The 26,679-nt window shown below is 40.9% G+C and overlaps 1 protein-coding gene across 11 annotated transcripts in view; it reads right to left on the bottom strand.

The window, feature by feature from the left end:
- tbc1d7 (TBC1 domain family, member 7) overlaps positions 1-26,679 on the bottom strand; it is a 76,429-nt gene that overhangs the window by 13,935 nt on the left and 35,815 nt on the right. For 9 of the 11 annotated variants that reach the window (XM_072560742.1, XM_072560744.1, XM_072560750.1 and 6 more), the window contains 3 exons: positions 24,648-24,835; positions 23,613-23,750; positions 12,072-12,220 (listed from right to left, as the gene is read on the bottom strand). In XM_072560742.1, the coding sequence (XP_072416843.1) occupies positions 12,072-12,220; positions 23,613-23,750; positions 24,648-24,835 (475 nt within the window). The remainder of the gene's footprint in view (positions 1-12,071; positions 12,221-23,612; positions 23,751-24,647; positions 24,836-26,679) is intronic. The other 2 variants (XM_072560751.1, XM_072560747.1) reach the window with 1 other exon arrangement.

A 26,679-nucleotide genomic window follows, 5' to 3' on the forward strand; every position in this document is an offset into this window, starting at 1 on the left:
ATCTGTTTTCAATGAGTGATTCCATATTCTTAAACTATGACACAGTCCTAGATTTTCTCACAAGGAGAAATATGCTTTCAACATCCACCTGGTCAAATTCCCTCAGTCTTATAAATTTCAATTTAATCACCTCTGACTCCTCTAACTACAGAGGATACAGTCCTAGCCTACAGTCTGCCTTTCCTCATAAGACAATGTGCTCTATCCAATGTGATCTAGTAAACCTTATCTGAACTTCTTCCAACACATTCATATCTTCTCACAAGTACAATGGCACAATACTCCAGATACAATCTCATCAAGGCCCTGTAGAACCCTGAAACATAATCTCCCTACTCTCGTTTTCAATTCCCTTTGCAATAAAGCATATCATTTTATTAGCTTTCCTGATTACTTGCTGTACTCACATTTAACTCCTAAGATTCATGCCCAATAACACCTGAATTTCTCTGCATCCTCTCACTATTTAAATAATATGCTTGCTTTATTCTTTATGCCAAAATGGACATGTTCACACATATACTCCACTTCTCAGATCTCTGACCACTCACAACCTATCTATATCTCTTTGTAGACACCTTATGTCCTCTTGACAATAGACTTCTCTTCAAATCTTTGTTTTATCAGCAAACTTGGCTACTGTACCTTTGATCTCTTCATAAAATCATAGAATCTCTACTGTGTGGAAGCAGGCCATTCAGCCCATCCAGTCCACACCGACCTTCCAAAGAGCATGCTGCCTATCCTATCCTTGTAACCCTGCATTTCCCATGGCTAATCAACCCATGCTGCACAACCCTAGACATTATAAGCAATTTAACATAGCAAATTCACCTAACCTGCACATCTTTGGACTGTGGAAGGAAACCAGAGCACCCAGAGGAAACCCCCGCAGACACAGGGAGAATGCCTGTGTGGAGTTTGCACAGTTTGGAGTGTGAAATTGAACCAGGGTGCCTGGTGCTGTGAGGGAGCAGTGTTAACCACTGAGCCACTGTGCTTCATCCAAATCATTTATGGAAACAATTGTAGCCCTTCCACTCAGCCCTCTGACACATCATTTGTGGCATTCTGCCAGCCTAAAAAGGGCACACAAATTCCTATTAAGAAGCCAATACTCTACTCATATCAATAGCTGCCTTCACCAGCAGAAGCTTTCATTTTTTGCAATTACCATAAATATGGCACTTAATCAAATACCTTCTGGAAAGTTAAATATGACACATCCTTGGATTTCACAGTACTCTTCCCTTAAACTGTATGCAAAGTTTAATCATATTATGGTTGCTGCTATCCAGAGGTGCTTTCAGTATGCACTCAATAATTAATTCTGGCTTGTTTGTCAAAACCAGGTCTAGTACAGTTTGGTCTCTGGTTGATGCCATAGCATACTGGTTTAAGAAATTGTTCCAAAAAATTCAATTAATTCCTAATCTAGACTATTTATTCCCCATCTGTTTTTTTTTTAGTTTATATCTGTAGACTAAAAATCCCCATGATCATTGCTTTTGACAAACTCTCATAGTGTCTTCCCTGATGCTTTGTCCTACCATGTGATTACTGCATGCAAGTACTTTACATTTACAACTCCTCTATCTTCCCTTCCCCCTCTAAGACACCAACTTCACAAATGTCGTCAGTCTAGCCGTTATGGAATTCTTCCAGACCACATTTCCATTTGATCTAGACGACTGGCTTTAGAATGTCTGACCTTGATTAGGATTTTCTGCGGATCACTTCTCCATTAGAGAATCTTTTCTTTATTAGATATCCTTCACAGAGGTTGTTTTTCTTGTTCATCCCTGTTGCCTTATATCATCACCTAGGTGACCTTTAACCTCACAAATATACAATTACAACATGACTGCTCTGATGAAATAAATACTTTAAAATATCCTTCACTCAGGACCAGGCAATTGCTGTTGACTTGGAAGTATTCACTTTTTTGCAGTACCCTGGAAGTTCAGAACACGCAAATTTTTTTTGACCATGTCCTGAATCTATAGATGTTGTCTGGACATTAGATTAGATTAGATTACTTACATTGTGGAAACACGTCCTTTGGCTCAACAAGTCCACACCGACCCTCCAAAGAGCAATCCATCCAGACCCTACACTTACCCCTTCACCTAACACTATGAGCAATTTAGCATGGCCAATTCACCTAACCTACACATTTTTGGACTGTGGGAGGAAACCCACGCAGACATGGGGAGAATGTACAAACTCGATACATTCAGTCACCCGAGGCTAGGATCGAACCCGGGTCTCTGGTGCTGAGAGGCAGCAGTGCTAACCACTGAGCCCACGTCTTTGGAGTATTACAAAATTCATCTCTACTTTGTACAAGCAAATCTTCACATTTAACCTGTGGATCAATCCAAGCTGAAGTTCTTTACTTTGTTGAATTCATAAAGGATTAGATGTTGGCCTTACTGACCCTATTTGGAGAGACTCCTACAGGTCTAAGTGTCAGTCTGCAGAATTCACATTTCAGAATTCATGAGAATATTGTTCATTTCTCTGCTTCACTATGGAAGACTGATGCTTTAATATTTGTGTTTCTGCCTTAAAATTCTGTTTTAAAACTATTTCATTTGCTATCTCTGTCAAGCTTCAAAAAAATTTAAAAGTCTGTTCCTCAACTGCATTCACCTTCCTTACTAAAACTTTGTTTCATCTAAGGGCTGCTACACGAAATGATACTGTTCGCCTCTCAACGAGCAGAGACAAAACACTACCTGATGTTTCACTAAATCATATAGACATCTAATTTTATTTTCAGTCCATTTTGAGTTAACTCCAACAGCTGAGACATCAACAGTCACAAATGAGTTTGAAATTAAAAACTCAAAATTACCAAAAATTGAAGCTCTCAAATTCAATCCTATGACTTTAGCAAGCAAATAGGTACATGTACATGATTAAAATATAAACAGGGTCAGCTTTGAACTGTAATTGCTTCCATAATCAAATAATCTTTTACATACACTCTCTGGACTCCGTTGTCATTTAGGGAAGGTATGGAAGGCAACTAGTGGCTTCACTGGATGGTTGACACCTGCCACATCAGCCTGGACCAGGGGAAGGCCTTTGGCAGGATAGCTTATACCTACATGACAGATGTGCTTTCTAAAGTGGGCAGATACATTAGCAGGAAAAGACAGTAAAACAAATTTCAGTCAACGTTTAAGATTATCCATGACTCTCAGCACAAATACATTCCAGTAAGGAGGAAAGATTCTAAGAGGGATAAATCATGGTTAACCAAGGAAGTTTAAAAAAAAGCATACAAGGTGGCAAAAGTCAGTGACAGCCCCAAAGACTGGGATAAATTCAGAATCTAGCATAGAAGAATTAAAACGATAATAAATGCGGCCAAACTAACAAGGAATACAAAAACTGGCAATAAGAGCTTTTCTTAACAATATAAGGTCAAAATGAACAAAGATCACTTCAAAAACGAATCGGGGAGACAAGAATATAGTAGAGGTGTTAAACAGATATTTTGCAACGGTCTTTATAGTGGAAGATATTTCAAACATCTCATTAATACTAAAAAACAGTTCAGGGAGGAATTAAATACCATCGCCAGAGAAGTAGCATTACACAATCTAATGGGGCTGAAACAGTTAAATCTTCTAGCTCTGATGGCTTCAGAACTGAAGAAGTCACTGGACTTGAAATGTGGACACTGCTCTCTGGCCTGCTGGATTTCCTCAGCAATTTGTTTTTGTTTCAAATTTCCAACATCCGCAGTTCTTTCTTTTATTAGCTAGGGAATAATGTTTGGAATGGATATTGAAAACAATGATTTGGAGAAAATTTCTGCTCATCTAGCACTGAATGCTGAGTGAACAATCTGGTAATTGAGAGAGAAGTTCTCTCATAGTGGGTGAATAAGTGAGAGAAGTTTGACATGGAGTGGCCACTTGTGTCCAACCTACAGACAGATCAAAAAGGATTAGGAGGGATAGCTTAACTCTGTTGCAAATATGAGGATTCTGGGTAATCCAAGATGGAGAACCGGAAAAAATTTCTGGTTGTAAGAGCTGCTCCTTTTTTTGAGGTATTTTAGGTACTGGAGGTGATTTCCTTGAGTTCCAGGAGCAGTAATTACTGTTTTATATGCTGTTGCATTGTTTTGGAACTTTGGAAAAAAAAGTCAAAACAACAGCAGTTTTAAAAGGGAGAAGAGCAGACAAAGGAAGCACATGGTGAGGACAGAGCAGGAGAGAAAGAACCTGCACAGTTACTGCCGTTGCTGTTTTTGAATTCATGTGTCGCTGGACATCGGAGTGCATCTGGGAAAATTAACAAACAGTGAATTTCACAACTAATCTTGGAGGATTCGGTTTGGGCAAAGTTCTCAACACAGAATCAGAGAAGTTAACTGTTGTTTTAAGTCTGTCCAAGAGAAAGGCTGTATTAATGAGTACAGTGGGTTCTTTCTTGATAATATGTTTTTGGAGATAAGTCTCTTGATTAAACTTAAAATATAAGCCATAACTATTAATTTAACCTGGGGCAGTGTTTGTAGAGGAATAAGAGTGTGTTATTTTCTGGCTCTGTAGATTGTGAAGGAGCAAAAATGGCCTTTGCAGTGATATGTACTTCTTGTCAGATGTGGGAGTTTAAAGAGAGTTGAAGGGTTACTGCGGATTATATCTGCCATAAATGCTGTTGGATGCAAATCTTATCAGATCGAGTGGATCGGTTGGAGAGACAGATAGAAGCGATGAGGAATTTGCAACAGCAGTATTATGTGCTGGATAGCAGTTCTAGGAAAGGGGGAAAGTCTCAGATAAAGTCACATAGGTGAGTTAACTCCAGGAAGGGTAAGAGAGGTCGGCACCTAGGGCAGCAGTCTTTTGTGATATACCCATTTCAAACAGGTATGCTGCTTTGGAAGATGTAGGGAGTGATGGATTCTCAGGGGAACATAGCACGATCAGCCAAGTTTCTGGTATTGAGACTGGCTCTAATGCAACGAGGGGTACGTCAGCTTCCAAGAGATCAATTGTGTTAGGGGATTCTGTAGTCTGAGATACAGACAGAAATTTCTGTGGCCAGCAGAGAAAAAGCAGAATGGTGTGTTGTTTCCCTGGTGCCAGGATCAAGGATGTCTCAGAGAGGATGCAGAATGTTCTCACGGGGGAGACGGGCCAGCAAGAGGTCATTGTCCACATTGGAACCAACGATATAGGAAGGGAAAAGGTTGAGATTCTGAAGGGAGATTACAGAGAGTTAGGCAGAAATTTAAAAAGGAGGTCCTCAAGGGTAGTAATATCTGGATTACTCCCAGTGTTACGAGCTAGTGAGGGCAGGAATAGGAGGGTAGAGCAGATGAATGCATGGATGAGGAGCTGGTGTATGGGAGAAGGATTCACATTTTTGGATCATTGGAATCTCTTTTGGGGTAGAAGTGACCTGTACAAGGAGGACGGATTACACCTAAATTGGAAGGGGACTAATATACTGGCAGGGAAATTTGTTGAACTGCTCGGGAGGAGTTAAACTAGTAAGGTGGGGAGTGGGACCCAGGGAGATAGTGAGGAAACAGATCGATCTGAGATGGGTACAGCTGAGAACAGAAGTGAGAAAAAGAGTCATGGCAGGCAGGGACAAGGTAGGACTAATAAATTAAACTGCATTTATTTCAATGCAAGGGGCCTAACAGGGAAGGCAGATGAACTCAGGGCATGGTTAGGAACATGGGTCTGGGATATCATAGCAATTACAGAAACATGGCTCAGGGATGGGCAGGACTGGCAGCTTAATGTTCCAGGATACAAATGCTATTAGAAGGATAGAAAGGGAGGCAAGAGAGGAGGGGGAGTGGCATTTTTGATAAGGGATAGCATTCCAGCTGTGCTGAGGGAGGATATCCTGGAAATACATTCAGGGAAGTTATTTAGGTGGAACTGAGAAATAAGAAAGGGATGATCACCTTATTGGGAATGTATTATAGACCCCCTAATAGTCAGAGGGAAATTGAGAAGTAAACTTGGAAGGAGATCTCAGCTATCTGTAAGAATAATAGAGTAGTTATGGTTGGGGATTTTAACTTTCCAAACATCGACTGGGACTGCCACAGTGTTAAAGGTTTAGATGGAGAGGAATTTGTTAAGTGCGTACAAGACAATTTTCTGATTCAGTATGTGGATATACCTACTAGAGAAGGTGCAAGACTTGACCTACACTTGGGAAATAAGGCAGGGCAGGTGACTGGGTGTCAGTGGGGGAGCACTTTTGGGCCAGCGACCATAATTCTATTCGTTTTAAAATTGTGATGGAAAAGGATAGACCGGATCTAAACGTTGAAGTTCTAAACTGGAGAAAGGCCAGTTTTGACGGTATTAGTCAAGAACTTTCGAAAGCTGACTGGAGGCAGATGTTCGTAGGTAAAGGGACGGCTGGAAAATGGGAAGCCTTCAGAAACGAGGTGACAAGAATCCAGAGAAAGTATATTCCTGTCAGGATGAAAGGGAAGGCTGGTAGGTATAGGGAATGCTGGATGACTAAAGAAATTGAGGGTTTGGTTCAGAAAAAGAAGGAAGCATATGTCAGGTATAGACAGGATAGATCGAGTGAATCCTTAGAAGAGTATAAAGGAGGTAGGAGTATACTTAAGTGAGAAATCAGGAGGGCAAAAAGGGGACATGAGATAACGTTGGCAAATAGAATTAAGGAGAATCCAAAGGGTTTTTACAAATATATTAAGGACGAAAGGGTAACTAGGGAGAGAATAGGGCCCCTCAAAGATCAGCAAGGCAGCCTTTGTGTGGAGCCACAGAAAATGGGGGAGATACTAAATGAATATTTTGCATCAGTATTTACTGTGGAAAAGGATATGGAAGATATCGACTGAAGGGAAATAGATGGTGACATCTTGCAAAATGTCCAGATTACAGAGGAGGAAGTGCTGGATGTCTTGAAATGGTTAAAGGTGGATAAATCCCAAGGACCTGATCAGGTGTACCCGAGAACTCTGTGGAAAGCTAGAGAAGTGATTGCTGGGCCTCTTGCTGAGATATTTGTATCAGCGATAGTCACAGGTGAGGTGCCGGAAGACTGGAGGTTGGCAAACGTGGTGCCACTGTTTAAGAAGGGTGGTAAAGACAAGCCAGGGAGCTATAGACCGGTGAGCCTGACCTCAGTGGTGGGCAAGCTGTTGGAGGGAATCCTGAGGGACAGGATGTACATGTATTCGGAAAGGCAAGGACTGATTAGGGATAGTCAACATGGCTTTGTGCATGGGAAATCATGTCTCACAAACTTGATTGATTTTCTGAAGAAGTAACAAAGAAGATTGATGAGGGCAGAGCAGTAGATGTGATCTATATGGACTTCAGTAAGGCGTTTGACAAGGTTCCCCATGGAAGACTGATTAGCAAGGTTAGATCTCATGGAATACAGGGAAAACTAGCCATTTGGATACAGAACTGGCTCAAAGGTAGAAGACAGAGGATGGTGGTGGAGGGTTGTTTTTCAGACTGGAGGCCTGTGACCAGTGGAGTGCCACAAGGATCGGTGCTGGGCCCTCTACTTTTTGTCATTTACATAAATGATTTGGATGCGATCATAAGAGGTACAGTTAGTAAGTTTGCAGATGACACCAAAATTGGAGGTGTAGTGGACAGCAAAGAGGGTTACCTCAGATTACAACAGGATCTGGACCAGATGGGCCAATGGGCTGAGAAGTGGCAGATGGAGTTTAATTCAGATAAATGAGAGGTGCTGCATTTTGGGAAAGCAAATCTTAGCAGGACTTATACACTTAATGGTAAGGTCCTAGGGAGTGTTTCTGAACAAAGAGACCTTGGAGTGCAGGTTCATAGTTCCTTGAAAGTGGAATCGCAGGTAGATAGAATAGTGAAGGCAGCGTTTAGTATGCTTTCCTTTATTGGTCAGAGTATTGAGTACAGGAGTTGGGAGGTCATGTTGCAGCTGTACAGGACATTGGTTAGGCCACTGTTGGAATACTGCGTGCAGTTCTGGTCTCCTTCCTATCGGAAAGCTGTTGTAAAACTTGAAAGGGTTCAGAAAAGATTTACAAGGTTGTTGCCAGGGTTGGAGGATTTGAGTTAGAGAGAGGCTGCACAGGCTCGGGCTGTTTTCCTGGACTGTCGGAGGCTGAGGGGTGACCTTATAGAGATTTACAAAATTATGAGGGGCATGGATAGGATGAATAGACAAAGTCTTTACCCTGGGGTCGGGGAGTCCAGAACTAGAGGGCACAGGTTTAGGGTGAGGGGGAAAAGATACAAAAGAGACCTAAGCGGCAACCTTTTTACACAGAGAGTAGTACATGTATGGAATGAGCTGCCAGAGGTACAATTACAACATTTAAAAGGCATCTGGACGGGTATATGATTAGGAAGGGTTCAAAGGGATATGGGCCAATAGCTGGCAAATGAGACTAGATTAACTTAAGATATCTGGGCGGCATGGACAAATTGAACCAAAAAGTCTGTTGCCGGGCTGTATTGCTCTATGACTCTAATACTGAGAAGCCTTGGATGGAGTGTATGTGAAGAAGAGTAAGAGAGACTAGGACCCGAGAGCACAGAGAGAAGGGACAACTGGTTAGAACTGAAATAAGGAGGAATTTCTTTTTCAGAGGATAATGACTCTGTGGAATTCTGAAGGACAAGTTATTGACATAAGACGAGATAGACAGAATTATAGAATCCCGACAGTGTGGAAACAGACCCTTCGACCCAACAAGTCCACAATGACCCTCCGAAGAATAACCCACCCAGTTCTATTTCTCTACCCTATTACTCTACATTTACCGCTGACTAATGCACATAACCAAGGTTCTTGATTAGTAAGGGACCGAGGATTATGTGGAAAGGCAGGAGAATAGGGTTGAGAAACATATGAGCCATGATCGATTGATGGAGCAGATTCAATGAGCCAAATGGCCTAATTCTGCTTCTACATCTTATTACTCTCAGTCTTATGGTATCCTCTGGAACAAACACAAAAGGTGCTGGAGAAATTCAGCAGGTCTGGCAGCATCTGTGGAGACAATCAGACTTAAAGTTTTGAATCTGGTCTGACTGCTCTTCAGGCCAACTTTAACTACTGGCAGTGTGAAATTTTATTTTCTTACCTCACATTTACTTCTTTTCCAAAACATTTTAAAACTGTGCCCTCTGCTTTTCAAACACTTTACAAGGAGGAATAGTTTCTCTCAAACTCCTCTGTTCAGACCCCTCACGATTTAGAAAACTTCAATCTTTTTATTCTGCCAACTGACATCTAGCTGACTAAAGTTTTTATATTTTTTATTAGCTTTCTCCTCTTACAGGTAAATAATCTTTACTTTTCCAATCTTTCCTCATGGTATGGAATAGGAACAGGAGTAGGAAATTCAATCCCACAAGCCTGCTTTGTCATGGTTGTGGGGAAACATCTTCTCAACGTTTAGATATTTTCTTATGAACCTATTTAGAGACAAGTTATTGACATAAGACGAGATAGACAGAATCATAGAATCCCTAGTGTGGAAACAGACCCTTTGACCCAACAAGTCCACACCGACCCTCCGAAGAGTATCCCACCCCTACATTTCCCCCTGACTCATGCACCTTACCTACGGGCAATTTAGCATGTCCAATTCATCTAACCTGCACATCTTTGGATTGTCGGAGGAAACTGGAGAACCTGGAGGAAACCCACCCAGACACAGGGAGAATGTGCAAACTCCACAGTCACCCAAGGCTGGAATCGAACCCAGGTCGCTGGTGCTGTGAGGCAGCAGTGTAAACCACTGTGCCATCCCTTTTTCCAATAATACATTTATCTACCCCCACTCTTTTTTTTGGTTAGAGGAGGAGGAGAGGAGGGAAATACCACAGTGATGCAGTGTTTGGTCCTTAGGTACTCCTTGATACCAGGCCCACAACCATCCACTCTTCAGTGCAGGTGATTGGTTCCAGGCATGGTGAAGGGCTTTTGCCTGAAATGTCGACTCTCCTGCTCTTCGGATACTGCCTGACCTGCTGTGCTCTTCCAGCACCACACTCTTGACTCATGTAATTTATGACCTATTAATGAAGTACAGGGCAACAGCCATAATGGAGAAATCCGGTTCTGTGGTTTCAGTTACCAGCGATTTGCCGCAGCCTGAAAATATCACATGGAACATTCCAGAATCAGGAACTGGGGGCTGCTGGGAGGTAAATTTCCCATATAAATGAATGGGTTCATTACTATCCGCAGTTTTGGGCATGCACATTAGGTCTTTGAATGTATCCCCCGCGAATGTAGGGGGACTACTGTATAGGAAACTATGTGCTTTATTAACAGCTGTCTCTATCTTTCCTGCCATGTACCAGAGTATATGACCTTTTACTTATCTACACTGAACTTCATCTGCCATCTGAAGTGGGTGAGAAAACAGTTGTTCTCATTTGCTCCAGAAGGGCAATAACATCAATATGAAACAGATAACAGCTCTCTATACAGTAGTTTTTCCAAGCTTGGATTCAATACTTGTTCCAAGTTGGAATATATCATAGCGATAGAAATTTTAAAAAAGAACAGGAATGTTAAGTGGCACAGAGTCAATCAAAAGAACCAATTGCAATTTAAAAGATATTGTCATCAGAACAACCACTATACACTGGCCATAATATCCACCAGAACTCCTACACAACTAAAGGAGCACCAGAACATACAAACTTATAATTCTTTCTTAATTACTGAACTTAAATTTTTTCCCTATTTTTGCATGCTAATGGATGGGTGTGAGTGAGAGAGAGAGAGAAAAAAAAGAGAAAGAGAGAAAGAAAGAAAGAAAGGAGAGAAAGAGAGAAAGAAAGGGGGGGGGGGGGGGTTACAGGCAAGCGTTACCTTTTAATAATGTTGATACTTTTAACTATATGAATTAAACAAAATCTTGCTTAAAAAGATCTGGTTGTCTTGCTTCTTTATTGGTTACACCTGGCTAACTCTTTCATTTCAATCTTAGGAACAGAGAGAGGAATTTATTCATTCCTTCAGACTTGGTAGTAACATTCATCATTTATATCATGTCTATTTATGGGATCTTGCTATGTAGAAAGTGGTTGATAGTCTTGACAACAATTACTCCACTTCAAACAATAATTTATTGTTTATCAACGCACAGCCATCTTTCATGAACAGGATGACAATGGAGCATAAAAGCCAAAAGAATTGCAGATGCTATAAATCAGAAACACAGACAGAAATTGCTGGCAAAGCTCAGCAGATCTGGCAGCACCTGTGGAGAGAAATCAGAGTTAATGTTTCCACTCACTCAATCAGAAATGTTAACTCTGATTTCTCTCCACAAATGCTGCTTGATCTGCTGAACTTTTCCAGCAATTTCTGCCTTTGTTTCTGACAGTAGGGCATACTTTTTAAAAAATACACATGATATATACCAACATACAAAATGATTGTAGCATCATTGGCATATGTACAATTCTCGTCACCCTGGTACATGAAGGATGTTATTCAACTGGAAAGAGTGCAAAAACAATTTATAAGGATGTTATCAAGATTGGAGGGTTTGATTATAAGGGTAGGCTGGGACCTCTCCTCAGGAGTGTAGGATGCTGAAGGGGTGACCTGATAGAGATTTATAATATCATAAGGGTCTTAGATAGGATGAATAGCCAAAGTTTTTTCCTAGGGTAGGGGAGTCCAACATTAGAGGTTTAAGGCGAGAGGGGAAGGATTTAAAAGGGACGCGTGGGGCAACTTTTCACGCAGAGTGTGGTGCATATATGGAATGAGCTGCCAGGGGAAATGGTGGAGGTGAGTATAATTACATTTAGAAAATTGGACAAGTGCATGAATGGGAAAGGTGTTGAGAGATATGGGCCAAATGCATGCAAATGGGACTAGTTCCATTTAGGGAAACTGATTGACATGGATAAGATAGGCTAAAGAGTCTGTTTCCATGCTGTATTACTACATATCACCACATCATCCCGCAAGCTACCTATTTATTGCTAATGCAATGCATACATTCATTTTTATTTTATTTTAAAAATGATATATTATAATCATTAATCCAATCGAGCACCTACCTTTGAAGGCTGGATTCAGGCAAACAGCCTGCAAAACAATGCATGAACCACAAGTCATATGGGAGTTTATTCATAGCCAAGCATGTCTTAAGATGGGTGAGAAGTTTGCTGTCTTCCAGATTCAGGTAATGTTCAAGGCTCTTTGGCTGCTCCATTGGTCAAAGACAAATAAATATTTTCAATCATTAGATGGTAAGATTAAAGGAGAGAAAACTAAGGAATATTGATTAAATTTCTACATCTCTTCAAATATAATTTAAAATGGTAATTAAGAGTTTCCTCTCTTGGGAACATGTTGTAAAAACAGTGATATGAGAAAATTACAGTTCAAAGAAATCCCAAAAGAGAAGATTTGCAGCTCAGGTTGAGGTTTTGGATGTAGGTTTGCTCACTGAGCTGGAAGGTTCATTTCCAGACATTTTGTCACCCTAAGTAACATCTTCAGTGGGCCTCCGAGTGAAACACCGCTGATAATTCCTGCTTTCTATGTTTGGGTTTCTTTGGGTTAGTAATGTCATTTCCTGTGGTGATGTCATTTCCTGTTCTTTTTCTCAGGGGGTGATAGATGGCTCATGACTTTTTCCTAATACCATGGATTTTTTGCCTTATTTCACAGCCTCCTAAGCGGCACCCTGTCAAAAGCTTCTGGAAATATAAATAGATCATGGTCACTGGCTCTCCTTTATCCAACTTGCTCATTGCCTCCTCAAAGAATTCTAACAGATTGGTCAAGCATGACTTCCTCTTGACAAAGCCATGCTGACTTAGCCCTATTTTACCATGCACCTCCAAGTACTCTGCAATCTCAGCCTTAATAATGAACTCTAAAATTTTGCCCACAACTGAGGTCAGGCTAACTGGTTTATAATTTTCCTGTCTTCCACCTCCTTCCCTTCTTAAACACAGGCATAATATTAGTTAGCATTCATTTATGAAAAGAAAAATGTGCTTAACAAATTTTCTGGAGTTTTTCTGAGGATGTACTTAGCAGAATAGATGAGGGAGAACCAGTGAATGTGGTCTATTTAGATTTCAAGGTGGCTTTTGATAAGGTCCCATGTAAGAGGCTAATCGGCATAACAAATCACACAGGATTGTAGGACGTATACTGGGCCTGAATGAACTGAGAATTAGGAAACAAGGTGAGTATAAATGGGTCTTTTTTTTTGGATTTTAAGCAGTGATTAGTGGCACTTCACATGAATTCCAACTATACATGTTAAATGCAGAAAACAAATTAATAGATCAGATTTTGTTGACAACACAGAACTAGGTGGGATTGACAGTTGAGAGGAGCATGAAAAGAGGGTTCAGGGTGATCCAGACAAATTGAGTGTGTGGACAAACGTATGGCAAATGCAATATAATATGGACCAATGTGAAATTATACATTTGCCTTCACAGCAAGAGGATTTGAATTCTGATGTAGGGACGTCTTACTGCAGTTATGCAGGGCCTTGGTAAAAGTGCACCTGAAATACTCTACTCAGGTTTGGTCACCCTACCTCAGAAAGGCTATACTTACAATAGAAGGAGTGGAGCAAAGGTTTACTAAGTTGATATGTTTCTCAATCCCATTCTCCTGCCCTCTCCCCATGACCTTTGATCCCCTTTCTAATCAAGAACCTCTGTCTTAAATACATGCAATGACTTTGCTTCTACAGTCTTCTGAGGAAACAACTTCCACAAATTGTCCACCCTCTGAAGAAGTTCTTCCTCATCTCAGTTCCAAATGGTCATCCTTTCACTTGGAGGCTGTGCCTTTGGGTCCCAGTTTCACCTACTGGTGGAAAGATCATCTTCACGTCCACTCTATCCAGGCTTCTCAATATTCTGTAAGTTTCATTGAGATTCCCACCCTCATCCTTCTAAATTCTATGGATTACAGACACAGGGTCCTCAACCATTCCTCATATAGGTTGATAGGCTGAACATTGAGTATAAATATCTCAGGATTGTATGGGTAGAGAAGACAACAGAGAAGGAGAGGAGCAAAATTTTGGACAGATTTGAAAACAAGGATGGAATTTTAATCAACATGTTACTGGGGTGGGAGCCAATGTAGCTAAGTTACCTGAGCTTGGCTTGACTTGAAACAAAGGCAGGAAGTTTTGGAGGACCTTAAGTTTACACAGGATAGGACACAGGGGAACTAGTCAGAATGCATTAGAGTAGTCAAACAGAGAAGTTACAAAAATATGAATTGACAGTTTTGGCCAGTAAGCATAGACAGATGAGGTTGAACAATGGTATGAAGGTACAAATAGACAATGGTGGTGCAAATGCATTTTTATTCTGATTGAAATTAAATATGACATCAAGGGAGCAAAGAGACAGTGATGGCTAAGAAACCAAATTTCAAATCTATTGCATATTAAGAGTGGAATTTATTGCTCATCCACTATTGGATGTTGAATAAACAGGCTGATATTTTACAACAGGGGAGTTGTTGAGAGAAGTGTTGACTTAATATCTCAGTGTTGTCAGCATACATTGAAAAGTTAACCATGCCTAGATGAGGGGACCAAGTTTCTCTTTTGAGAACACTACAGGTTACTACTTAGGAGAGGCATTCTGTCTGAGAGCACAAGAATGGGACCATGTGACAGCAGACTCACTAAGCTGGATGGCAGTGGGGAGCCATTGGAGTAGAATGGAGTGGTCAATTGCAACTGAAGTCACAAAAACTGGAGGTAGCTAAGGAAAGATATAGTTTACTTCCATCACAATCACACTGACTGAGATTTAGTGATTCAAATGGGATAGGCGCAGGTGTCTTCTGGGGTGACAGATTCCCCAGCATTAAGGAATTATGCCAATCAATATCCAATTAGTCATTTAAGTGCTGACTAGTAAGATGCATCCTAGATTTCATCACTGCAGGGACAGGTTTTAGGAGTTTACATAGTGAAAAGATAAGTGCTTTTCTCTTGGGTCCTGCAGGATGATATTCACAAAGAGGGAAAGGGAGGGTCAGAGACAAGGGCAGTGGAGTGACCTTGAGCAGCTATTCTCATCCCATTCTCCCAACTTTCTCATTTCCCCAAATTGGGGCAAATTAAGTAGCCCCCTCTCCCACAACTCTCTTGATCAATCTGGCAGGCAGGTCTCCCTGGTTTCACAGCTGGAAAATCACCACTCTTAGAACAGATGAACAAAAAAGAGAAATTCAGACAGGAACAGGCCATTTGGCCCTCCAAGCCTGTGCCGATCATCATGCCCAAACTGAACTAAAAAACAAACCTTCTGCCCTTATTCAATCCATATCCCTCTGTTCCCTCCTGATTCATGTAACTTTCCGGATGCCTCTTAAATGTCACCTACATACATGCTTCCACCACCTCTTCTACCAGTGTGTTCCAGGCTCCTAACACACTCAGCATGAAAGACTTCCCTTGCAAATCTCCCTTAAACCTTCCCTCTCTCACCTTGAACCTGTGCCCCCTTGTCATGGAAACTTCAACCCTGGGAAAAAGCCTCCCATAATTTTGTAGGCTTCTATCAGGTCTTCTCTCAGCTGCGGTCTTTCCGGTGAAAACAATCCTAATATTTTTAACCTTTCCTCATAGCAAAAGCCTCGAGACCAGGGGAACCTTCTCTGCACTCTCTCCATGTCCTTCTGGTTGGGTGGCAACTAAAACTGCACACAATATTCTAAATGCGGCCTAACAAGGGTTTCATACAGCAGCAACATGGTTTGTCAACTCTTGTAGCCAATGAAGGCAAGCATGTCATATGCCTTCTCAATCACCTTGACCACCTGTGTTGCCACTTTTAGGGAAGCGTGGACCTGCTGCCCAGTTCTGTCCACATGTTAGTGCTCCTAAGGGTTCTGCTATTTACAGTATAACTCACACTTAAATTTGATTCTCCAAAATACATCACTTCACATTTGTCTGGATTAAACCTCATCTTGCCTTAGGGAGAACAGTGCAGTTGAGGTCCAAAATGATAGCAATTCAGGAAGGGTGAAACTTTTCGCCCAACACTTAACTGTTGAAGTTGTGGTGTTGAAAGTGCATTCATGCAGCCTAATTATTCTTGCCACCTTCTTAATTTCCTCCAGGGAGGGATTATTGCATCCAATGAAAATCTTTTCTGATTTTGAGAAGAATTGTTTCAATACTACAGCAGGGATAGGTTGGCAGTTTGGAAAGACCGTGGTGTCAAAGAATTTACAGGAGAATAGTAATGAAGGCAGATTTGTCTGAAAGAGGAATAATACCTTGTGAAAGAAACACTAACAATATTGGTTAACATGGGCTCAGGGAGAGGTAGTAGGGTGGGCAGCAGTTTATGAAAAAAGGTTCAGAGCGGAGGAGGTGAATCTCATGGACAAGATGAGCTTAGATAAATTATGAAGAGAACTGGGAGAGGAATTAGAGAAAGACAAGCTCAGACCAAGGTAGGGGATACAGTGGAGCAAGTTTGGGCTGGTGGAAGGAAGGGATACAAAGGCAGCTGACAGAATGGTTTCAATCCTACCATACCTATTGATACAGATGAGCATGAAAGAAACAGTTAAAAATCTCACAACATCAGGTTATAGTCCAACAGGTTTAATTGGAAGCACTAGCTTTCGGAGCATCGCTCCTTAATCTGAAGAAGCAGCACTCCGAAAACTAGTGCTTCCAATTAAACCTGTTGGACTATAACCTGGTGTTGTGTGATTTTTAACTTTGTACACCCCAGTCCAACACTGGCATCTCCAAATCATGGAAGGAACATGCAGTGGTATAACATGACCCTGAAGGATAGAAAAGAAACCAGGGCTATCTATTCATTCTGGGACAATACTGGAAGTGAGAGCAGTTTTAGTAAACAAGGCCAGGAGTGCTTGCAGTTCTACCAAGTCTGCCAGCAAATGGTTAAACAAGGTATTTATCATATCCTAGAAGATCTGTATCCCTTGGACATAAGGGAAAGGTGGTAGAAGTCATGCTAGAGGAAAGATCAGGTGAGAAATACTATAAATACAGGTTCCAATGGAAATTTGTCAACCTGAAATGCTAATGCTGGTTCTCTCTTTGCAGACGCTGCATCACCTGCTGGGTATTCCTGGCATTTTCTATTTTAGATGTGCAAATTGAGATTGCAGATACTGGTATATAAAAGATTAAAAAGGAGTTTGATAAAGGTTTTCAGCTTATTAAGGAAAACAGACAGGGGAGCTTTGGAGAAAGCATTTCATTAGTCAGAGACCAGGACTAGGGGGAACTGTCAAAAAACTAGAGACAGATCTTTCAAAAGTAAATATTAGAAAACACCTCTTTGCCCAAAGGGTGATACAAACTTTGAACTTCATTTGTAAATGGCAATTGATGTGAGTTGACAACTTTTGTTGGGCAAAACTTTCAAGGTACATGGAACTAGTTTTCAAATCAGATATGATCTCATCAAATGGCAGAACAAACTCAAGGAGCTAAATCCAATGCTCCTACACTCAGTGTGATGCAGTGTACCTAATGTACAGCACTTCCACCAGGAAAAAAATATGCTTGCCACAAACCACAACTGCTAATTGCGCTTCCTGCAATGAAAGGGCTATCTGACAAAGGAAGATTTATTGGAATAAGCCTATAATTTCTGTAGGTTTCAAAATGAGAAACACAAATATTCCTAGGAGGACTGGATACCAGGAGTTTATCTCCACTGGCCGGGGACCTTAGAACTACAGTTAGTCAGCATAGAGGATCAAACTTTTAGGACTAAGATGAGGAGAAACCTTTTCACTCACAAGGTGGTGAATCTTTTGATTTCCCTACCTGAGAGGTCTATATTAATGAGTATAAGTAGACATTCAGCCATAACCTTACTGAATGGTGCAGCAGCTTCCCGAACCTTCACTTAAGCCTTGTTCCAATGATGTAATTTGCTGTATATGTGTACATCTATGCACAGTTTGGAAAGAAAGATCTATGACAGGTATTGAGTGCAAAGAACTAACAGAATGTTGTTTGCTGATCCACAAGGAGGATTTCACTGGTCACCAAGTTTAATGTAGTAAAGTATTTGACAAGGTTCAATATGGTAGACTGGTTAGCAAGGTTAGATCATATGGAACACTAGCCATTTGGATATAAAATTGGCTCAAAGGTAGGAGTCAGAGGTAAATTTTGCAGGGTTGCTTTTAGGACTGGTGGCCTGTGACCAGCAATGTGTTGCAAGAATCAATGCTGGGTCCACTGTTTTTTGTAATTTATACAAAATTGGTTCTGGGTGTGAGTATAGGACATACAGTTAGGAACTTTGTCGATGACACCAAATTGGTGGTGCAGAGGACTATGAAGAAGGCTACCTCAGAGTACACTGGGACCTTGATCAGATGGGCCAATGGGTCAGGAGTTGCAGGTGGAGTTTTATTAAGTGTGGGATGCTGCATTTTGGTGTAAACCTAATGGCAAGGTCCAGGGGAGTGTTGCTGAACAAAGGGACTTTGGGCACAGACTCAATTCCTTGAAAGTGGACTTGCATGTCGACAGGGTAGTGAAGAACACATTTAGTACACCTGCCTTTAATGATCAGTGTATGAAGTATTGGAGTTGGGAGGTATAGTTGTGGCTGTACAGGACATTGAACAGGCCACTTTTGCAATATTGTGTGCAATTCTGATCGCCCTTCTACAGGAAAGATGTTATCAAACTTGAAAGGGTTCAGAAAAAAGGCTGACCTTGTAGGAGTTTATAAAATCATGAGGGGCATTGATAAAATGAATAATCAAGGTCTTTTCCCAGGATAGGGTGTCCAATAGATCTAATGTGAGAGTAGAAAAATTTAAAAGGGACCGAATGGACAACCTTTACACACAGAGGATGGTAAGTGCACGGAATGAGCTGCCAGAGGTGTTGGATGGGTATATGAATATGAAGGATTTAGAGGGATATGGGCCAGATGTTGGCAAATGGGACTAGATTAATTTAGAATATTAGGTCAGCATGAATGGGTTTGCCCAAAGGGTCCATATCTGTGTGCACATCTGTATAATGTATAATGGCAGAATGGATCAATGTCATAACTGATTATTTCAGTTTTGGCAAAATAAGGAGGTAACGTCACTGACTGATTGCTACATCAGCATACCAGACAAGACAGATCTAAAACACAAAATATTAACTGTCACTAAAGTTTTAACAGGACCTGCTGAGTATTTCCATGATTTTAAGTTGACATTGTTTCAGCAGACCTGGAGATGATAGGATGAGTAAGAGCATTGAGTAAAGGAGTTGGGATGTCTTGGTGCAGCTGAACAAGGCATTGGTAAAGCAACATTTGAAGTACTGTGAGCAGTTCTGATTGCCCTACTACAGAAAGGATATTATTAAACTAGACAGCGTGCAGAAAATATTTACCAGGATGCTACCTGAACTGGAAGGTGTGAGTCAAAAGGAGAGGCAGGATAGGTTGGGGCTTTTTTCCCTGGAATGTAGGAAACTGAGGGGTGACCTTATAGATATCTAAAAAAAATTATGAGAGGCATAGCTAAGGTAGATAGCCAACAGCTTTTCTCCCCGGGTCGAGGAGTGCAAAATTAGACGGCACGAGTTTAACGTGAGAGGGGAGAGATTTAAAAAACGGTCCAGAGAGGCAATGTCCACCTCCCCTCCACCCTGCACCCCAACAGGGTAGTGAGTGTCAAGAATGAGCTGCCAGAGATAGTAGGAGAGATGAACAATATTTTGTCATTTGAAAAACATTTGGGTAGGTACATGAATGGGATAGGCATGGAGGGATATGGATCAAATGCAAGCAAACGGGACTAGTTTAAGTGTGAATGCTAGGCTGCATGGTCAAGTTGAGCCAAAGGGCCTGTTTCCATCTTGCAAACCTCTATGACTCTAAAAGATGTGTTTCATGAAGGTGTAAGTGCCAGAATGATAACAGCTACCATCCAAAACGAAAGGAAATAATGGCAGAAAAGCAAATTAGGCAAAAAGAGCATTAAATAGGTGGAGCTGACAATCTAAAATTGTGAATCCAATCGAATCTGCAAAGTTATAAAATAGCCAGCTGTTCTTGAGCTATTGTCAAGCCCCTCTGGAAAACAAAAGAGCTAGGATAGAAAAGAGTCAGAATAGAGAATTAAAAAGGCAGGCCACAGACAGATGGAGTCAAGATATTGTCCCACTTTCCCCCCTCAATCAAAGCAAAACACTCAGAGACACAGTATAGTCTTACCTCCTTCATCCTTATTCTGGGTACTGGAAGGAGAGAGAACGATTGCCCATGTGCACAGGGACATGAGTTCACTGTCTTCTCTGGAACAGCAGTTTCTCAATGAACTATATAGTCATCTAACAGTGAGGAGCATCCAGATAAGGCAACATACATATTGATTGGGGGACCATCACAATTGGGAGGAGAAAGTGTGTTGCTGGAAAAGTACAGCAGGTCAGGCAGCATCAGAGGAGGAGAGTCAACGAGGGGTCTGGCCCGAAACATCGATTCTCCTGCTCCTTGGATGCTGCCTGACCTGCTGACCGTTACAATCAATGAGTATCAATAGCACAGACCAAGACCTTTACTGTTATACAATGCATGTTCATAACCTTGTTAACGGGATTCATACAATGGATACTTTTCCTCTTGTTAAACTGACCTTACATACTGAATGCTTCCAATATTGTTAAATGGCTCTACATAATGAATGCTTTTCCACCTGATAACCCAATACTCTTGCCTCCAGCATCCCATTGTTAACTGTAAGTTCTTATCTGAACTGAGTCATGCTCAGCTGAACCTCTTGTTTCACCAAATTCTGAACTTAACTGCTTATACCCTAGACATATTCTCAAGGATTGCAACTGAACAGTGGTGTTCTGCAAAGCAGTCACCTAGACTTTGTTTAGTGTACTCCAATTCAAAGAAGACATATCTAGGCTGTGAAAAATATTTTGCATAATCAAATAGGGTACAAGTAATCAATATTTCATCCCGAAGCAGCATTTGGAGCTTTGGGCAGTGAGAAAGAGGTGGACAAGTAGATGCTGCATCTTATACACAAAAATGCCAAGATTGTCGGGGCATGACACAGGAAGCAATGCCTTTGAAATTTTGATAAAGGAATTAGAAGAACTGTTCAGTTAGAAGACCTGATACTGCAATGGAAATAGAGAAAATATTGGAATATAAAACTGTTTTTTCAGAGGCTGAAAGTACAGAGTCTATCGGATTGGAAGCAGGAGGACAGAGGGATCTTAGGGTTCTTGTCCACAGATCCTGTCAAGTAGCAGTACAGGTTAATAGGGTAATTAAAGCAGCATACAAAATGCTTGCCTTTTTCAGTCAAGGCATAGATTATAACAGCAGGCAGGTCGTGCTGGAGGCATATAGACTTTAGTTAGGCTACAGCTAGAGTACTGTATGCACTTCCTGTCAACACACTAAAAGGAAGAATGTGATTGGATTAGAGGGGGTATAAAAATGATTCACCAGAATGTTGCCTGGGAGGGATAATTTTGAATAGCAAAGAACAGAACAGCACAGGAACAGGCCCTTCAGCCCACTAAACATGAGCCAACACATGATGCCTTTCTAAACTAAAATCTTTTGCCTCCAGATCATCAATATCCCTCTATTTTCTGCCTCTTCATGTATCTGTCAAAATGCTCTGAAACATTGCTATTGAGTCTGTTCCTAACTCCTCTGGCAGTGCATTCCAGGCACTTATCACCCTTTGTGAAAAGCTTACCTCTCACATCTCCTTTAAACATTCCCTTTCTACCTTAAACATAGTAATTGATATATCTAAGCTGAGGGAAAAGCCTCCAGCTATCCTTGCCTCTCATAATTTCGATCAGGTAAACTTTGATCATGTAAATCCACCTCCAACATTCAAGTGAAAATAAGCTGATTTTGTCTAATGTCTCCTTATAGCTAATACCCTCAGGTAACATTTTGGTAAACTTTTCTGTGCCTTCTCCAAAGCCTCCACATCCTTCTGGTAGACTGGTGACAAGAATTGTATGCAATATTCCAAGCTAAAGTTCTAAACAAAGGCAAGAATACTTGCCAATTTTCATATGCTATGCCCTAACTAATGAAGAAAAGCATTCCAAATGCCCTCTTGACCACCTTATCCATTTGTGCTGCCATTTCAGAGCAACATGGATCTAGATCCCTCTGAATGCTAATGCTTTTAAGAGTCCTGCTACTTACTGTATACTTCCTGGCTGCATTCGACCTTCCAAAGTGCATCACCTTGCATTTGTCTAGATTAAATTCCATCTGCCTTTTCTCTGCCCAAGTTTCTGGCCTATCTATCTTGCTGTATCCTCTGGCAATCCTCCTCACAACTTGCAGCTTCCCCAGTCTTTGTGTCATCTGCAATCTACCCTTCCAAAGCAACTTCTATGTTTTAATTATAGATAGACGCGAATAAGTTTGGATTGTTTTCCTTGGGGGTGGGGGAGGGTGGGGGGGGGGGGGGTGGGGACCTGATGGAGGTGTAGAAAACGATGATGGGCATAATCAGCTTATACAATTTGATAGGGTTAGCTGAAGAGTCAATAACAAGAGGGCATAATGAGTTTTGAGAAGATTTGAGAAGGACACAATTTTAAAGCGGTTTAGAAGGGATGTAAGAAGAAAGTTTTCAGAGATGGGTGGGTTCTGAAATGCACTGGAAGGATAGTTAAAGCAAGAAACCTTACAACTGTTAAAAAGTACTTGGAGGAGCACCTTAAGTGTCATAACATTCATGACAATGGGCCTACTGTGGGAAATCGGGATTAGTGTAGGTAGTTGTACTTTTTTGACAATTCAGACTTGATGGGTCGGAGGGTCTCTTCTGTACAATGTGATTCTGTGAAGCCTATCGCTGCTTTGGAAGAGAGGGTAATGTTAGGGCAGAAGACCTTGAAATAGAAAGAACACCATCAAGGGTTCTGACAACACAATGGAATATAGGACAGAAAGCTTGGTTAAAGGGAGACATACCACAAGTACCAATATGGAAAACTGTTTCATCAGAACAGATATGATAGCAATGGAGAAAGTGAAGAATGAAATTGGTTGAGAGAAAATTTTGTCATGGTAGTTGTAGGATTCACAGGACATATCGTAAACATTGGTTGGAAAAACTAGCATTGCAAATAGACAGAGAAAATGAAGGGAAGAGTCAGGCAGATAAGTCACAGTCTCAGGGAGAGAGGAGTAGCTGTCAGAGTGTTAGCCATAACAGCATTCGCAGTATGTTGCTTTTATGTACTGGGCAAGTCACATGTCCAGTGGTACAAAAAGAACACTAGCACAGGTAAATCTACAAGTTACACAAATTTATCATTTTCACAATTGAAGCAAAGTAAGTGAGGCACTATAGTTTAACAAGGTATGGTTTACTCAGCAAATAAAGAATTGTTTGCATGCAGACAACACCATGACAAATTCTCCTCCTGCTTTTAGCAATTAAACCAAAATAGACAAAATGTATATGGAAAGGTATGAACATGACAATTCCCATTCATGACAAATGCTACCTGTGTTAATTCACTAACTCCATTCCTGCTGGACACACGGACAATTTATGTTTAGCATGGCACTTACCAAGTGAGCTACTGAATCGCTGTATTTATTATTGAACTGGTTCACAAAATATTTGACTAGCCAGTAGGCATCAACGTCATTTTCCACCATCTCTTCCATTGCTTCTGCTATTGCAATAAAAACTACATCTTCTGGTTCCTGAAATGAAATTTAATGATAGCATTAGTTTTTACAGTCAGCATATCATAATATTAGCAATTTTTCTTTTAGTTATTTGACCTCAAGTTGTTATAGGCAACAAAGTTATAGGCACCCAGGTTTGATTCTATCCTCGGGCAACTACTTTGTGCGTTCTCTTTGTGCATTCTCTTTGTGTCTGCGTGAGCACCTCTGGGTACTCCAGCTTCCTCCCACAATCCAAATGTGTACCGGTTAAGTGGATTAGCCATGCTAAATCGCCCATAGCATCCAGGAATATGCAGGCTAGGTGGATTGGCCATGGGAAAACTGAAGGGTTAGACGGATGGGGGTGGAGGTGGGTCTGGGTGGGATGCTCTTTGGAGGTTTGGTGTGGAATCAATGGGCCAAATGGCATGCTTCCAAACTGTAGGGATTCTACATCAGTGAAGCTGGCAATTTGTATTACTCTTCCCTAGTTAGCCTGAGAAGGAAATGGACTCCACTTTGCAGCAAATCTTATGAAGCTTTTCAGGTCACTTCACTGAGCACCAAAAAACACGATAATCAGCGTGTCTTTGACCAGACAATGATGACAAGTTTCCTTTACTGCAGAACGTTAGTGAGTAAGTTGGAGATTTTAAAAAATTCTACAGGCAGGTTTTGTACCATTTTTCTAATGTTGACTGATAAGTTCGCTGATGTACTCAATTCAAATTTACAACGTACAAAGGTAATATATCGACTGATGACCCCTGGGTTGCTGGTGAAGTATCATTAATCATCACACTTAAGCACACTTCACTAATGAATTAACTGTAACAACGTGAAACAAAGTGAATATGATCCATAATAACAAGGTTTGACAAATCAAATGCAAGTATCCAACAAAAGCAGCACATACTAAACACAACTGACCAGTGACTGAGATGGACGACGTGGCAGTGTTCCAGACTCTAGTTGGTACATTCTGAGGTAAACCCAAACTTGTGGGGTGGAATCTTGAACAAACCGAATAACTTGTAATGCTTGCAACAAATCCTGATACTGTTCTTTCCGAAACGTCAATACAGCAGAGTGAGATTCATAGTGAGGAGGAAGAATACCTTTAACAAAATTCGGGAATGACATTGTTAGACTTAAAAAAAACCTGAAGTTATTGAATCCAAACATTTTTCCCCAATGACCTTACAAAATATTAATTTAATGATATGTTCTACTTCATATTTAAGACTGAAGATCATCATATGATAAATGCACATATTGTATTGCACAGCATCACAATGGGATTTTGTGTGTATCATGGACCTCATCTGAGCCCTCAAAACATGTGTAAGTCCAGGTAGCCCGGACCGTAACTTTGCTATTTGTTTAAGGTAAGTGTACAGTGGATATTCCCAGAGTGAATGAGCTGGTCTGACTGCCAGGTTTTAAACAGAGTCACGGAACGAAACGCAAAGAACAGAAAATAGAATACCGGATAACTTATCCTAAGAGAGAAAACCCGACTGGACTTGCTTCAGCAGCCTTTCTTTACTGAATCAAAAACTCTAATCAAAACGAAGGCTACCCACTCCCCTTTGATGACACCTTTTTTTTAAAGACATGAAAGCATTAGGCTGGAGGCATTATCTGTTAGGGGTAAATAACAGCCCCAATAAACCTTTCAAACCCAGCCTACTTGCAGCCTGGCCAATTACCCCCTCCCTGGGAAAAAAAAATTGAGGGCATAGTAACCTTGTAAAAAAGACCAGCATTGTGACGCTAGCTAGTCAAGAATCACGTACAATGTTATTTTTCAGCCTTCTTTCAGAGGCACCAACATGCGTCAGTTCAAATTCAGCTCCAGAGAATGCAGATGATGTAATAATGTTTCTCACTACTAGGTTTGTGACCATTTTCTGAATTTTGGAAAAAGTCTCATTCACAACACATTCGTATCACTCACAAACATAGCAAGTGATACAATAGGGAACAAAATAACAGCGGCCCTAAAGAAGTCTAGGAAGTGTGGGGGCAAGTTAAGAACACAATTAAGACAGCAAAGAAATGCATGAGAAATGCTGGAAGGTAAAATAGAGAATCGCAAGAAATTCAACAATATTAAAGACAATAAAAGACCAAGGGGGCAACTGCATTTAAAAGTGAATAAAAGTCCAGGACTGGGATAAGTATATTGCAGATTGCTGTAGAAGATCAGGAAGGAAATTACAGGAGTCCTGATCCAAATCTTTAACTCTTATCTGGCAAGAGCAGAGGTGCCAGAGGAAGAGTGGCAGCGATAGACCATGCAGCTACAGACTAATTTCAGTGATACAGAAATGATTATAGAAAATAGTGTCGGAGAAAATGTACCACCATTTAGACAAGCAAGATTTGATCAGGGATAGTCAGCATGGCTTTTCCAGAGGGATATTTGTCCTAATTGTCTTAGTTCTTCTTGGTCTACCATTTTTCTCCACAGTTGCTAAATTATCAGACAGTCTGTACAACATACAGCATCAGATAAATGAGCAGAAATTTCCTCCAATTAGATACTTGGAAGACTGAAGCGGTTGTTTTTGGTCCTCACACCAAGCTCTATTCCCCTAGTTACAGACTTCACTCCTCTCCCTGGCTAACATCTGTGATTGGGCTAGTCTGCTTGTAACCATTGATTCATAACAGACACCCATTCACATCATCACAAAGATGGTCTATTACCAGTTGGATTTAATTCGTCTCAGCTCATCTCAAACCTGATCATGCCTTTGTTACTATCCAATTTAACTATACCAACACATTCCTGGTCAACCTCCTACATTCCACCCTCTGTGAACTTGAGGTTAACCAAAACATTGCTATTCTTGTCTTAATTCATTGAAGGCCCATTCAATCAAACATTTTGGCTCTCCATCGATACCTTGATTTTGCAACTCTCATTCTCATTCACAATCCCTCCATGACCATA

This window comes from Chiloscyllium punctatum, chromosome 41 (genome assembly GCF_047496795.1).
Source record: "Chiloscyllium punctatum isolate Juve2018m chromosome 41, sChiPun1.3, whole genome shotgun sequence".
In the NCBI taxonomy this organism is placed as follows: domain Eukaryota; kingdom Metazoa; phylum Chordata; class Chondrichthyes; order Orectolobiformes; family Hemiscylliidae; genus Chiloscyllium; species Chiloscyllium punctatum.